The sequence below is a fragment of the Lottia gigantea genome, assembly GCF_000327385.1.
Source record: "Lottia gigantea unplaced genomic scaffold LOTGIsca_76, whole genome shotgun sequence".
In the NCBI taxonomy this organism is placed as follows: domain Eukaryota; kingdom Metazoa; phylum Mollusca; class Gastropoda; family Lottiidae; genus Lottia; species Lottia gigantea.
In genome coordinates this window covers 9,394-26,388 of record NW_008710536.1, presented here as the reverse complement: position 1 = coordinate 26,388, position 16,995 = coordinate 9,394, and the positions used below count along the sequence as shown (strand labels likewise).

The following is a 16,995-nucleotide window of genomic DNA, read 5'->3' as shown; positions in this document are numbered from 1 at the left end:
AATCGAAATTTGAAACATCAAATCCATGTGTGTCCAGAATTATCAGTGTTTAAAAGTTGAAAAGAACCACCATATATATAAAAGACATCTATAGAAAGAGTAAAATAAATTCCTAGTTTGAGATTTTTTTGAAGGAATTATGCAATTTTTGTACATTTCTAGTACTTCTGGAGACTATTTACACATATTCAAGACTCAAATCAACCACCCCAATATGGACCAACTGTCCCTTTAAGGTTTTTTTTCTTTATATCCCATATTTTTGCATCAATTATGTCATATAGCAGATAACAATTTATAATATCAGTTTTGTTATCTTTATCATCTTTCATATCTTATAATAAAATATAAACAACCAACTACATAACAATTATTATATATACAAGTTATTATCAATACAAAATTTAAATATTCTTACAGTTCTTAATATGGCTCCTTTCAATAAACTCATGTCTGAATTTCATAAAAAAAAAATTCCACATTCATTCCAGATAAACCCCTGTCTTATTAATCTAATGTGAGATATTCTCCTATGAAATGAAAAGAGTTAAATGTTTAAATTCAGTTGTTATTTTATCCATTTCGCAAAAGCTCTCTTTTGGGCAAGAGGAATAATTAGGGAATTATAATATACCCCTTTAAATAGGCACTGAATACAGACTGGCACAAATCAAAATACATGTAACCATAACATTCAAATATATTGTGTCTTTTATGGACATCCCAGATCATTGACAAACATAAAAATACTATGAATTTTTTCAGGAAAAAACAAGCAGGACGTTTCAGTGTGTTTTGGTGTTTTAACCCTGATGCTGAAGATCAAGACATACAATGGAGTCTCAAGATCTAGTAAGACAGTTACCCACAAGATAAACAAAAAAAACATGAAACAAAATATCTTGGTCAGCATTTTATTCAGATGGTCAGGCTCAGATGTCATCCTTGCAAAATATAGTTTGTTTCTGTCTTTCAATCTGATTATTGAATTTAACCCTTTCAACAGCGCCAGGTAGAGGGGGGACATTTGCCCCCACTAGAAAAGTGGTTTGCACCCCCAATTGTACCACCATTTTATTTTCAACGAATCTAATTTTAATGTCTACCTTTCTTCTCCAAAATATGTGTCAGAATGCACAAAATCAATTCATTTTTTGTAAGTTTTCTTGAGAGAACTCTCTAAGACCCTCTATGAGAGGCTTGCGACAATGACAGCACCACAGATTTGAAATTGAATTCAGCTTCAGCAGTTGTCCCCCCATTAAGTCAGTCTGCCCCCTATTTGTACCCCGAGTCTCAGAAGGCTGGAGTCGCCACTGGCAACCACGTGACATCACGTTACTTTAAGGTTATATGCTTTTAGTTATAATTATTGTCAGGGTATATGACCAATATTGTTCACCCCATGTTGGAAGTGTAGATCATTTATCATAACCTAAGAAACAAAGAAACCCTTTCTTTATATTTATAAACATCCCAAAAAGGGCATAAAAAACTTCAACCTCATCTTATCTAACTATATGTTGCAAGAATGATTTCAATCAAATGCAAAACCAAAATAAATTGTGTAGGAACATTAACTCAGATAAGCTGTATTTAATAGTGTATCAAATCATTTCACACATCAAGCTGAAAAATCTACTCAACAAAAATGAAACAAAACAACCAACCTAAATTTTAATCAGACAAAATACACATTTTTAGAATAATGAAAAGCAGAAAAATATGTGCTCATTGGCCAATTTGCCTTAGCTATTTTCAAACAGAAAAAATTATGTATTTATGGACCTTATTATTATGATCATTTTCAAGAAACTATGTAGTCAGTCACTGAGAAAATTTTTGTCCATTCAAATATCACATTTATTATAAATTGTGATTTGAAAAGCTTTGGTAAAACAGTAGCTTCATTCCACATAAATTTATTAGCCTTGATATGACAGAAATATAAAATCTAACGATCGTGAAAATAATGATAAACTCACATTTTCTTCACATATGAAAATCTTATGCAGCATATTAAACTTTCAAATTCTGACAGTTAACATACCTATAGTAGTCTACTTGGTTTGTATGGGTGAATTTTTTTTAGAAAATTCTAATATGTAGTGTCTAGAATTATTTTTTAAAGAGATTTTTTCTTTTACATGATATCTAATTTTCTTCAAGAGGATGGTAAAAAGTTTTTCTACATTTTTACCTGTATTGGGGACATCATAGCATCATTCCAATTTTGCAATTAGTGAGGTAATTAAATACTTAGTTTTAGTAGAATTGATGTCTCAAACGTCTGGTGCAAATTGATGCTATCAGTGCTCCCGATACACATAAAAAATTTTGAAAACCTCTTTACAATCCCTTTAAGTCATTTCCTAGTTTTACTTCAAATTTCACTTGAATTGCATAAAAACTTTTCATATATATCAAATATTTTTTTGAAATTTTGGTTTATTTATTTCTTGATATTTGGAATACTGAATACGAATATTGTCAACAATTATATTTGAAGTGAATAATTAGGCTATACATCAGTTGATCACCATACCCAAAAATGTATAGGTGAAAATAGACAATGTACGGTGTCTGGTACCGGATTATCAATACAGTAGAAAATAGAAGAAAGGAACCATGTGTCCAAACCAGTATCTTGTGTGCTCACTTCATCTATATTCGTTTGTAACGATTATTCCGCAACAGGCAACGCAATTGGTCTAATGTCTTCACTAAATTTGAGCATAAAATTGTCACAAGTGTGACTTATTAAAACTTATTTTCGAAAAATTTATATTTCTATATCCAATTTCTTTAATTCTCCATTGAATCTTGCCAAGCTGATGTATTCAAAGAATTGCATTAATTGGTTGCTAATGAGTATTCAATATTTACGTAAATTAACTTGTAAATAAAGCGCAAAAATTGTCAGAAAAAAAAATTAAAGAAATATATTAACTTTGAATATAATACATATTTATATATAGTTACAAAATATACATATTTACTTCTACTTAAAATACATAACAACATAAGCTACATACATAATACAACTTTTAATATTATAATAGTTCATCCAAGTCCTTGCCTTTTTCTTTAAATTTAACACAAATTTGCATTTTGAACAGAGAATCAGTTCTTGGTTGGCAAAACTTCTTGAAATCTCATTCCATGAAAATAGGATACACATGAAAAAGAATAATTGTCAATTGAAAAAAGCAAAGAAAAATCACAGACAAAATAGGATATTATCCAATACATTTTAAAACACAAAACCCCCTTCTTCGACTTTCCCAAAATGTTCCTTTTATTTATCACATCAAAACAGAATAAAATACATGAAAATATATGAAATTGAAGCCATTTTAATCTCCTAGTTTGATATTTTCAATGGGCTTACATTACAAACAGATTTTATTTCACTAAAAATTTATAGCAAGTTTCTTAAAAACTTAGATGAATTAAGATTATGTGAAATACACTAATGTGATTGGTTCATTTCAAAAATCTATTTTAGTGATTGACCAATCAGATCACTGGAATACCTAAGTTAAATTTAGAAACTAAACTTTCTAAGTATTAAAAAATAAAGTCCCTTGCCATACTTAATAATAAACAAAACCTAAATTTTAGTTTAAAGACGTCATTATTCAGATACCATCTGAGGTTGACGTGAATCTTCTATAATTTGGCTGGTAGGTTGTAACTTTTCATAACATTCCTTACAAACTCGTGTGCTTTCTTTAATATGTTGATTTGGTACTGGAGAATAATAGTTAGAACAATCTCCACAAAATACCTTTCCACATGACCTACAAAACCAAAAGAAAAATATTGACATCAACTTAACAATGTTTGTCACATTTTGTGTAATGAAGGTTAAAGTCTTGACAGAAAAATCCTCAATTAAAATAATGTTTGTATATAATTGACACAATCTGATTGGTTGAAATTTGGTACTGTAAAATTAAAATCAGTATTTGTGGTGTCTGCATTAGGCCAAATTTTTAATCGTTTTATCCAGACAGGATGGGCATTATCCAGTTGATATACATTTGTCCAAATTTATTTCAGGTTAAAGAGGCAGTATTCAAAATTTTTATTACCAAAAATGTTTTTTTTTCTTCTAAAATACACTTTTTACATTATGTATCAACTTGATCATCCCGACTTTGATTTAAAAGGGTTAATTAAAACCAAAATGTTCTAATTGTTAATAAATCAGTTTAAACTAGTTATGAATGTTGAAAATTAACAGCTAGATTTTTTTAGTTTGAAACCTTCAGAGAGATACGGGACATATTTTTCTACATTTAGTCGTTTAATTTTCTTAATCTCTACACTAGTTTTCTTACACTAATCAAATACATCAAGGTTTCAAACTCTTTACATAAACTTTATGTAAACTTTCAGATATTAAGGGTCACATTTTTTGAGATTTTGGTCTAAAGTGTTCATTAACTGGAAATGAAAATGAAATGAATGGAATTTTACATCCTTCTTTTTTAATTTGAGCAACTAACTTTCCTGAACTACAAAGAGAAATCAGACTGTCCCTTTAAGGGTTATTTTCACAAGTTTTATGAATATAAATCAATCAGAATTCTAAATTATTTAGAACCAGTTATTTTAAGTTAAAATATTTCTGCTCTAGAATTTAAAGATAAAAGGGGCAGTAAGGGAAATAAAGTCCATGTACCTCAACAATTGATGTCTTCAACTTAACTGAGTAATTTTGATCTATATAGAAATAAACAACATACTGTTTTATATAGATTAAATACCAGAGAGTCAATGTATAAGAATTAGAGAATAAAGGGCAGTAACTCATGAAAAGACAACAAGATTTTTTTGTCCATGTGTGTCTTTGAAAACTTTTGATGAAGTTAGTTTAATGACGAACTGCCAGTCTAATACCTGGACTGCAACAGCCACCATTTTGTATAATAGAAGTAAATATAAATGCAGCAAATTTGAATGGATTGTATACAAGAAAATACAGCCAATCATAGCCCCTGAATTTACCCACAGCCAAATTGTTTTACAGCCTTTCTGTCGGAGTCTCTGATTGGCTGTATTCAAAAGCATACAATCTGATCAAATAGGTGACTATTGGAGTCAAGGTATGAGAGGCAGTAGTACTAACTTGACATTATGAAAATGATCATGTTCATAAAAAAAAGTATTAGAAAAATTAAGGCATTCAAATAACTTTACAAAACCTTTTTGATACTAAAAAAAAAACCCATAACATACCGACAATGGTGTTTTCGTCTTGCTGTCCAAAATGCCGACTGACACAATGCACAATGGGTTACAGCATGATCTGGTATCCATAAGGTCAAAGGGCAATCTTTCACTTCTAAATTCTCCCAACTAACATCTGAGGCAGGATTACTAAGATTTCCCAGGGAATGAAGTTCACCTTCAATATCACTATATAATACCTATCAAAACAAAAATAATCTGGATATTAAGTGATTTCACTAAAATTTTTAGCTAAGCTATTTCCGGTATTGTAATTCTGTATTTGAGTGTTTTGTCAATCACATCTGATCATAGCTCTGGAATGTCCCTTTTTTTTTTTTTGCACAATGCCAGAGTAGTGAAATATATACCTTCAAGTGAGAAAATTCCATTGATAGCCCTGACAACTGTAACAGTACCATTGGGTAATTTTATGAATTACATATATGAGAGAGGGCAATTTTCATTTGAAAAATTATACACAAGATTGCTTAAAATTAAAGGGACTATAAAGAAGTTTTCTAAATTTTTTATGTGTAAGCTTATCAGGGACACTGATAACATCAATTTGAACCATTCCAATTTAAATCGAACGTCTGTATTTTCTGCAATTCCACTAAAACTAAATGTTTGATGACGTTACTAAATAGCGAAAGGCCTTATGTGATAAAGCATATTTCGCAAACACTTAGTTTTAGTAGAATGCAGGAACCACAGATGTCTGGTTAGAAATTGGAATGGTGCAAATTGATGCCTTATTACACATAATTATTTTAGAAAACCTCTTTACAAATCCTTTAAGATGAATTACCTCTGGTTCCTCTCTATATTCCAGTCTACCATTAGCATGTATTAATTTCTCTAAACCACAGATTTTTCTACTATACATGTCTTTAATTTCTGCTAGTTTTCTTTCATATTCTATTTCTTTTTGTTGCATTCTTTGTTGTATTGGATCTATATATGTTGTTAAACCATCACAATCTAAATGTCTACCCATACCATTAGATTGTCTGTTATTAGCCCAATCTACCGACTGAAATATTACATATAAATATCAATCAAATCAACATTAAGTAAATCTATTCATGAAATTTGTTGCATCAAAGGGATAATTGCCTAAAACGCTATCATGTGCAGTCTATAGAAATTTTCAATTATCCATAATTCTGAACAATAAGATTCTCAAGAACTAGACACCATCATACATAAAATAAAAAAAGAAGCTTTGTTTAACTTCTTCTGATACATAAGCATACAAGGGTGGCACTTGATTGGAGAGTTCTTCACAGGTTCCACCAATTTTGCCCTTGAAAGCGGATAAGCTTAGATCACATTCAGAATTTTCCCATATATTTCCTTATCCGCCATTCAGAATTCTGTCAGCACCTACTATTTTTTTCGGCACACGTGGAATGCTTTTTAAACTAGTTCCAACTTGTGTTATTGAATATTGATTCCATAAATCCTAAATGTGCAGAATTCACACATCGAGTGGCCATTTGAAAGGAAACATATTTTTAATCCTTTGCTTTATCATCTACAGTTTAAAAAAGAATTGTTTGTGTACATACCTTAGTAGTAGTGTCTGGCGTTGGAGGACATGTTGAATTAGGTGTACGTGAATTAAACGGAGTGGGGAAGGGAGAAGAAGAGGAGGGGGATGGACTAGCACTGTTTGGTTTGGAATATAAACTACCACCAACACAATTAAACTTGCTAGGAGTATAATTTGTGTAACAATATGGATTAGAGAGTTTGAGGTCGTGTAGTCTATGATCACAGTCAGATTTTAGTAAACCAGCAACGCGAGAGTCACTAATATCACTAGTACTTGTACTCATGGTTGAATTACTAATTTTTAACTTTTCTTTCAACGAATACGCAGTAGTTTGTACACTATTATGATCGTTTATCACATGTCCATTACTGTAACCATTAGTTAAACTAGAATGACCGTTCATGTAGTTAATACCGTTTTGTAAATTATTGTCCGTATGCCGTTCTAGAAATTCCTCGTCAGTTATGGTGTCTGTCGAACTTTCCACAGACTGATGGAAATTTTTAGAGTCATTTATCATAGAATCACAGTTTCCGTTTATTTTATTGTCATCATTTAACTCTGTTGATATGAGTCCATTATCAACGTCACCATTACTTTTCACAGTGGTATTTGATGTCTCTTCCTTCAGCGAATCCTCAATTCCGTTTCCTGTCACTAAATTTTCTGTGACTGTGTTGTCTTCACTGTCCGAATTTTCTCTCTCACTTTCAGAGTCATTGACGCCATTTGTGACATTTCCGTTCATATGTACACCATTAGTCAGAATACCATTCATTTGACTAATTAGCTCATTGTTATCAAATTCTCCAGTACCATTTTCTACTAAACTTTCATTCTCTTGATCGGTTACTTTCTGACCGGTGTCCGGTTCTTTACAAGCGGTTACTATCTGTTCAGTTGAACCGTGTAAGATATTTGGATCACTTAATCTCCTAGATATTACAGGAGTGTGCTCTTGTAACATAGCTAAGTTTTCACATGACCGTGTTTTTTGCAAACCATTCATCTCTATATCTGGAGTTATTTCCCCTGTTTCTAGGGCAGCAGGGAAATCTTCTGTAGTATTGGTTGATAAAGAACTATTAGACAGATATACTGAGTTCCATAATACTACCTTATTTACTGAGAATTCAGGATAGAGTACCTAGAAATAAACAAACTTAGTTTAGTTTGGATTATACCCCATTGTAGTGGCATGTCATGGAGAGGCAACTTTAAAATTTCGTATCATTCAATTTTTTTACTGTCTGGTGTTTTGAGCCCTCTTGATAAATCTACGACCCCTACTTCATTTTTGATCAGACATCTGTGGTTCTTGAAAATCAAGCATTTTATGGCATCATATGCAAAGGCCTCAGATATTATTAGAAACCCTAAGATCTAGTGCAATTGCAAGAACCACTAAGTGAAAATAGGATTGGTGTAAATCCATACCATCTATGTCCCTGATACACATAAAAAGTTAAGAAAACCCCTTTACAATCTCTTGCCTTCATAAAACCCTAAGATCTAGTGGAATTGCTAGAACTACTAACTGAAAATAGGAATGGAGTAAATCCATGTGATCGATGTCCCTGATACTCATTAAAAGTTAAAGAACCTCTTTACAATCTCTTTAAGAGCAATATTTACATATTAAAACTTTACTAACCTGTTGTTCAGCCACCTCATTATAAAGTAAATTATGAAATTTAGTATTACTAGGATGTAATAAACTCCATATTGATGTTGTTCTTTTTAATAAGTTTTCATTACACCTCTCTCTAGATGTATTAAACATAAACGTTCCAAATAACCTCGAATATGAATGATGGACTAATTTTATCTGAAGAAAAATTTTACGATAAATAACAATGTTTTAATCCACATTGAAGAACTAGAACCATTGAAGGCTACAATCTAGTTAGATTATAATTTTGTGTTTTCTGATATTGTTCGTAACCATTATATAAGCTTAGACAATCTACTGCAGTCATATTCTAAGGACATTATTTTTAACAAATCAAAATGTATAAATTATGACCTGTTTGGATAGCAAAATGGAAAGAGTGTCATATAGCCTAACAATTTATCATAATTTAGGCACTACAACCTGCTATTGTAAGCTTTTTTAAGCAGGATAGGACTTAATATGCAAAGGGACAAAGTACATTGGTATATTGGGGAATTATCAACTTATCAATAAAAGAAGCAATTGACCTTGTAAAGCCTATGTCTCTTGTCTGCACTTTAAGTTTGGATGGTTTTTGTAAGAAATGTGTTTATACCTCATAATACATACGTATAATACATGAGGTATAAACACATTTCTTCACAAAACCCATCCAACCTTAAAGTGCAGTCACGAGAATAAGTACCACTGGTCAAACTTCAGTTGGGACATAGGCTGTATAAGGTCAATTGTCTGAAGATCTCACAGCAAGACATTCTGAGTAAGCATATATTTCTATAACGCTCTACAGTTGATGTTTTTTAACAGTGAAAATTTTTGTATAAGCTTATTATACTCTACACAAATGTTTGAATTTTTCCAGCAAAATCAAGAAAACAAAATCAAGAGATTATTAGGTTTCTTACCTTAAAGTGAATAAAAAAAATATAACAACTTACCAAATAAGCCTCATTAAATTCAAAAGCACAAGGAAATTGTCGATAAACTTGGAATACACAATCTAACCATTGTAAAAAGACTGGAGATCTTTCATTAGCATCTTCACTATCTAAAGCATGACCACAACGATCAGCAAATTTATGTCCAAATTCAATCCATTCTCTTTCTACCAAAGCTTGAAATCCCTTTAAAAAAAAAGCAAGTCATCCATTCATTGAACATGTCTGAATTTCAAGCTGCAGTCTTAGATAAAAAAAAAAAAAATATCTGCTTTACAATATATTGCAATGGTTATAAAGGAGAATTTGGGATAACTTTGAAGTCCAAGCATAAAATATAACATAAAAAATAACCCATTTCAAATTAGATTTTCACAATAGATTGAAGGTTGTGTAGCATTTCTGAAGTAAATATTTCAATTTGGACTCTCATCACTTCCCAAAAATTTTAAATCCCAGAAATGCTTTAGGAAACAATCCGTTCTTTACAGCAGATCTATTATGGTTAGATCACATCAACATCAAATCTTTAATTAGAATTTACAAAATAATGCAAGTTACCTCTATTTTTCTGTAATAAGGATCTAGTAAAAGTTGTGCTAGAGCTACTATCTGTGGTGTACGATCCCAGCCATCAGAACAGTGAACTAATACTGGTCTACCTTCTTTATCTACAGCATTAACTACTAAATTAGCAGCACGTAATATAGCTCCTATATAATGTAACCATTTAGTATTCTCTAGACTTGATAGCCAACTGAAAAATAAAAATTCAGGTTACATCTTTTAATTTTTATGAAATATTTTCCAAGTTTATTTTGATAAATAGTTTTGAACTGATAAAATCATACAGTTTCGTAAAAATCCAAAATCGGTTAAAATTGATCCATGTGGTATCAAAAAAGTATGTCTGTGTTTCAGTCCACAATCAATCTGATGGTAATATTTCAATAATTGTCAAAATTCAAACAAAAGCCCCATGCGCAGGGGCCATTTTCTTACCACTTTACCTTTATACTTTATAAAGAAGATTTTCAACAGTAGAATGATGAACTTACTTGACTTGCTCTGTAAAAGAGCTGGTTAAGGTTCTCAAAGCTATAAAACTCTTTCTGATAGAATGTATATTAGCCAGATTCATAAACTGTATTTCACAACAAGGATAGTAATCTACAATAGATAATTAGAAATTTTATAACAGAACTTGTATAATGGTGTTACTCAGAGTTTCACGCTATGATTTCTTAAGACAAAAGACCTATTTTCGTCCCTCCTGAAGTTAGAACTTATTCTCATGTCTACACTTCAAGACAAGTTCAGAATGTGTGCTTAGAGGCATTAATGATGGAAAGTTTCTCAGTTTAACACAGGTTCCACATTTGGTTTTACTTGTGTAGGCTTTAGCTCTGCTATCAATGGACCAGGATATTTTGTAATTATTATTTTTCATTAAGCGCTTATAAGAGTTTGGTGCTATTTTCATATTTTTGATGTGAAAAAACACTATATGCACCGTATCACTTACCAGCACTTTCACAGCCTCCTCCTTTAGCTCTATTAGCAAACGCTGCACCATAAGATCTACAATCTATTAATAACATCTTTTTGGGTGATAACGATACACTTTCTTCTCCTATTTATAGAAAATAAAACATTATACTATATTGAGGTACCAGTACATGTTAAAAAAACTTTCTGGACAAAAAGATTATTTTTGATTAACTGTAATTATTGATGTTTCATTTCATTGGTTCCAACGATGCTATTGTGAGAATCAAATTTCCTGCTTGATATCTATGATTTTGGTTGTTCTAGAAAAACTTGACCAATTGTGATGTAAATATCACAAAACTTGAATGGTATGCCTACATAAAGGCTAGAAAACCTTTGAATTCCTTTGAACCAAATTTTGTCTCAGCAATTTCTATAATCATTTTGACTCATTTTAACTGAATTTATCTTCTTCATCATTACATACCATTAAATTCAGGAGAATTCTGTCCAGATTCTGGTTTGTTATCTGTACCAGGATTTAAAGCACAAGCTTGTGGTATAGCTGCTAATAACATTTCATCATCTGAATTTCTCCAACCTAGCCACCCTAATTCAGGTTGACTACATCTAACAATAACAGCCCCATTTCTCTGACTCCTACAATAATAATCAGCAAATTTTAAAATAGTTCTTAAAGAGTTCTTAAAGAATTCTTTATTTAAAGTGGGAGTATGCACCTGCTTCAAAATAACATGAATATTTAATAGTTTTGCTTTTAAAGGGACAGGTTCGCCATCTGTTATACCAATCGAACCTTAGTCTCAAAAACTGGAATGTTTCTAAGGTAAGTGCATCAAGAATAGAATTATCCGCTTTTGAAAGTTAAAAAGACAAATCGTCTTTTCTCACCATACATATAAATAAGCTTACAGAAATAGTGAAATTCCTTGTTTGAGGTATTTTTGAAGGAATTATGTTATTTTCGTACATTTCTAGTACTACTGTTCAAAGACTACTTATATACAAAACACAAATAAACTATGTGCTGATATTTCAGGATATGTGAAATACAATAAACTGGTAGAAATTGAGACGCATAATAGTAATTAGTATGTATATAATACAGTATGTATAGTATAGTGTTATTATTTGCTTATAGAAGGTTTTATATCAGTAATGTGTCTTCTCGGCAGGAGAATAAAACTGAACTGAAAGTTTATTTTCAAATTCTTTGTCAATGGCAGTCTTTTCAACTTGCTACAATGACAAGGAAAATTTAGTTTGAAAAATAAGGGATAGGTCTATGGTTAGGAAAAGCCACAGTGACTCTCTCAAAGGGCATGTTAAATACAAGGACCAGCTGGTAGAAAGTTAAAATAAAGTTTCTTTTTTCTTTTCTTAGCCTTGACTTGTAAAGGAATGTTTTATTATTATTATGAAAAGTCAATTTGAAGTTAATTCATACCAAGAGTCTAGCAGCTGTTTGACTGGACCAGAATATTGTACTATAATAAATAAATCTATACTAATATTAGTCATACTACATACCTCCACACAACAGATGGGAAACGTCTCATTGATCTAAAACTAGCTACACTTATTAATTTCTCATCAGATATTGATGTAGGTACAATATGAATCTTCGGATATGATGGACTCACACTGCAAAATAGAACATATCAAAATAGGTCTAAGGCTTTGTCTATTTATATCTGATTGAATCCAGATCTATAATGCATGTGGAGTCACCATGAGAAAAAGGATGGAACAAAACATCTAGATCTGCATTTTTCATCAGATTGTGCTACTAAGGTTTAAGACATTGTCAAGTTTAACCTGATATTTTAATGCAAATCTAGAAGGCATGTGGAGTTAACCCTCAGAAAAAGTATGAAACGAAACATCAAGAGCTATATCTAATAGTTTGTGCTAAGTTTTACTCTATTTTCATGAGGCAAATAGAACTCACAAATTGATTTAAAAAACTGAATTTGTGAGATAACAAATGTGGTATATGATGACTCATTATGTGCATCCACATAGCATAATAAAGATCCCCTAAGTTTTACAATGACTTAGATCAAAAATTTCTTTAGAAGTAAAAATCATCAAGTATAAATATAAAAATAGATTTCTCATACATCACATAATGTTTTTAAATTTATATTTTCTTTATGGCCTATAAATCTCTTTCATCACTTGTAGGTCAAGGACAGCTTGACAATGTTTTTTTTAACATGTCATATACTGTATCAAAGGCTCTGAATACTTTATCAAGGGTGGTTTGATAGGATTTGGAGTTTTTTTCATCTATTTGTGATAGTGAATTGTCAAACATCACAAAAAGGAAAAGTCAACTTGTTTAATGTTTCTAGCGAAGGAGGAAAGAAACACTGAATTTTTTTTCTAAATCAAATTAAATAGATTGAACTGTGGATTTAGGACATTAAAGAGTATAAAATGAAATATTTATTCAAAAAAGTCTTAGCTAAGCCAACAATTTCATGTCAATTGCAACTAAGGATGGGTCTGTACAAATTTTTTTAAAGTTCTGTTTCTTGAGAAACTTGTTCCCTGTTTAATATTAGCAAATTTCTTACCCAAAGTTCTCATTAATATGAGACATTCTCCAAACTTTACTAACCGATGTATCAAATTTCATTCTCTCTATTTCTTTTCCAAACATATCTATATTAATATCATCACCTTAAAATAACAATTCAGTAATTTACATATCAATAAGTTCATATTACACTTAAGATAAATTCTGAATAACATTTGAATAATTCTGAATAACATTTGAATAAAACAAAATTCAATATGCAAGACTGGATGTGAGATTTCTTACAGAGACATAGTTGTTTAAACTCTAGCAAAATATGTTGAAAAGGCCAAATTTCAGATTTCAGATTTATACTATTGTCTCTTTGTACTCTTCAAAGATACGTATGACCTTCAGGTTGTTGCTCCACTGGTACATAGCCGATATAATGATGTCAATGTTCATAGCTGTAAGCTTACGCTAAAAGTTGATAAAAGTCTGAAAGCGACATCAGTCTCTTTCTTTTTTTTGTTCAGTTACAGCCAAATCGAAAGTCACATAAATTTTATTTTTATTGCCACCTTATAGCCCTGTCACAACAGAAAAATGTCCTTATTTACCTGCTACACAGATGGAAAATTAGTTTGGAGTGTGTTACGGTAATAATCACCCTTGAGATCGACACAGAATCGAGATCGTGTCTTGGGAATGCAATATGATTGCATATAGCAATTTAATGCGACTACCGGTACTATAAAATTTGTAATTTTTTCAGACTTTTTGTTGTGCTTTCTTTACGTTTTCTGGCGACCAGGTACATTTTTTGATCGTTCTAATCAGATTTTAAAGTTATGGTACTTACTGATTTGGCAAAGCATTTGGAATTGACCAGTTTGTGATGTAGAAGATTGGGAACTTGAAGCATTATCATCTGTTAACCAAGCATGATAGGACAGAGCAAATACTTGGTCTAAATCTCTCAGGGTACTCGTTTTCTCTGCTAGTCTTTTATACCATATCTGACACAATTCATTAGTCAGAAATGAACACCTAAAACAATTAAATTTCATTGATCAGAAATGAACATCGGGAATACTACTTTTCATTGATCAGAAATGAACATCGGGAATACTACTTTTCATTGATCAGAAATGAACATCTAAAATAATAATTTTCATTGATCAGAATTAAATAGCTGGAATAATTTTCATTTGACAGAAATAAGCATTCAAATTTATAATTTTCATTCATCAGAAATGAATATCTACAATAATAATTTTCAAAGTCTTAAATGAATATCAAGTATAATTTTCAGCCAAGAATAATAAAAACTATAATTTACAAGAGGATAGTTCATTGCCAGTACAATAATAAAATATATAATAAATATATCTCTTTTCACAAGGCAATTCATAGTAAGTATATAATAAGTTCGGCCCAGCATTTAATGTGAACATAAACAGTTACATTTGATGCAGTGCCAAACCTGTATTAATTGTGAAATAAACTTACTTGATAGTAGTAGCATCTTTACAGGATATTATCACATAGAATATCTCTCTCATATCAACTGAGTCTATCAAACCAATTGGTATATTAACAAACCACTTCTTAGCTTTAATTAGTATTCTATAATTAGACAGAGCTATCACACCCTCTGTAACACGACCTAAATACTCCACAGATTCACCATGTAGAGGGGGGAATGGTACCACTAATCCTTCTTCATCACATATTGGATTCTTTTTGGGATAAAGTTCTGATTCTGAACAGATGTCAAAACTGTGAGCTGGTGGTTCTGAATCAGTCTAAAAAAAACAAACAATTTCTTAAATTTACAAATAAAATATAACCTTAATTAACGTTTACATCTTATTGTTCTACAACAAAACTAGCTGAATCTTTTTGGCTTTCCAAATGTTAAGGAATCAACATCAGGACCAGTAAGACACAGACAGCGTCTGATTTATAGTTCAAAACAATCTGATTTTAAGTGATTACTTTTCACCTGGAAGCATTTAAAGGGGCATTCTGCTTTTTTTTTGTAAACATTTTCATTATCAAAATTAATGATATTGAATTATACCTGAAAATATTTCTAAAGTATGTTATTGACATTTATGTATCTACTTGATCAAACTGAATTTGTTTTAAAAGGGTTAATAAAAACTGAGAGTACTAATTGTTAATTAAGCAGTTTGACCTAGTTTCGGGGATTATCTTTAAAATGGCTCCTTATATTTAGAAAACATAGTCCAAGGAGACATTTACTATTATTAATTTACACAAATCCGTACAGAAGTTTTTTAACAGCTTACAAAAATCTTTAAAAATTTAAAAGCTTTATTCGTAAAAATTTATAGTTTTCACAAATTTGAGCAAAAAAATTTGCAACCTACAAAAAAAAGCAGAATGTCCCTTTAATACTATTTTACATCTGGCTGACATACAGTCATGTTCTTATACCATAAAACTGACTGAGATCGAAAATTTCTTCAATTTCATATTTACTTTGGTAACTTAAAGTCTTACACATATTTTGAGGGGGGCTTCCCAACAATTTCAAAATAAATTTTCAATTACAATTACAGGGTATCTTAAAAATATTCAGATTAACATGATCATATTTGAGTTTTCAAAGAGAATAAAAAAATGTATCAGACATATCCAAAATGTGTCAGTGTGACCTATCACCTAAATNCATTAAACATATTAACTAGTAGGAAATCAAAAATGGGATAGACTGTAGTGTATCAAGTTAATATTAGATTTTTAAGACTTAATGTATAAAAGCTTAACATGCTATTGATAATATGTAAAAAACTAATAAGCTTATATTTTCATGTTTTAGGCAATTTAATACTAAAGACAGATCTATTATATTATAATATATTAAGTTTAAATATATCTGAATTGATAAAACCCGTATGGTTGATACTATTTGCAAACAATCAAGATAACATTCTGTAAGCTATTACTATATTTATTGATTTTCAAGCAAATCGGATGTTAGATTTTTATTTTGAATGGTGATATGGGTAACTTCACATCTAAGATTACTGATTGGCATAAGCTGTTGCTTATTCCTGATAACTTACTTATTTCATTGTGGAAGATTATTGTTTAAACCAGAACATAAGATATAAGCTTAATATCGTTATTAAAAATTGGTTATGTGGACTTCAAGTAAAAGCTTCAAATTTGACAAACCCAGTTATTTTCACTTAAAAAATACACGTAGGCCCCAATTTAGGAAAAGAAATCTATGTAGGTCAATCATATATAATATTACATTCAATATTACTTGTACATGTCAATGGTTTTTCTACATGGCTTATCAATAAACCTAACTACTATTATTTAAACTTGATATGTCAGCACAAATCAGCAGGGAGGTACAAAGCCTTAGTTACCATACAATGAAACTCAAGGGGTAGGCTAAAACCAATAGACAATTTCATTAATAAACCTGTACATATAATCTTATAAGATTTATATAAACCTGTCAAACTTGTCAAAAACCTTATATTAAAGATAGACTGTCCCT

The 16,995-nt window shown here is 30.7% G+C and overlaps 1 protein-coding gene across 1 annotated transcript; it reads right to left on the bottom strand.

Annotated features, from left to right (window-relative positions):
- Window positions 1–7,712: 7,712 nt before the first annotated feature.
- On the bottom strand, window positions 7,713–15,247 carry LOTGIDRAFT_81473 (hypothetical protein; the record flags this gene model as incomplete). Its single annotated transcript, XM_009066359.1, has 11 exons — window positions 7,713–7,946; window positions 8,454–8,627; window positions 9,413–9,598; window positions 9,974–10,169; window positions 10,471–10,582; window positions 10,938–11,045; window positions 11,391–11,556; window positions 12,448–12,568; window positions 13,507–13,612; window positions 14,338–14,498; window positions 14,961–15,247. Coding segments are annotated over 11 exons (1,851 nt in total), but the record flags the coding sequence as incomplete, so codon positions are not given.
- Between the last annotated feature and the right edge of the window lie 1,748 nt (window positions 15,248–16,995).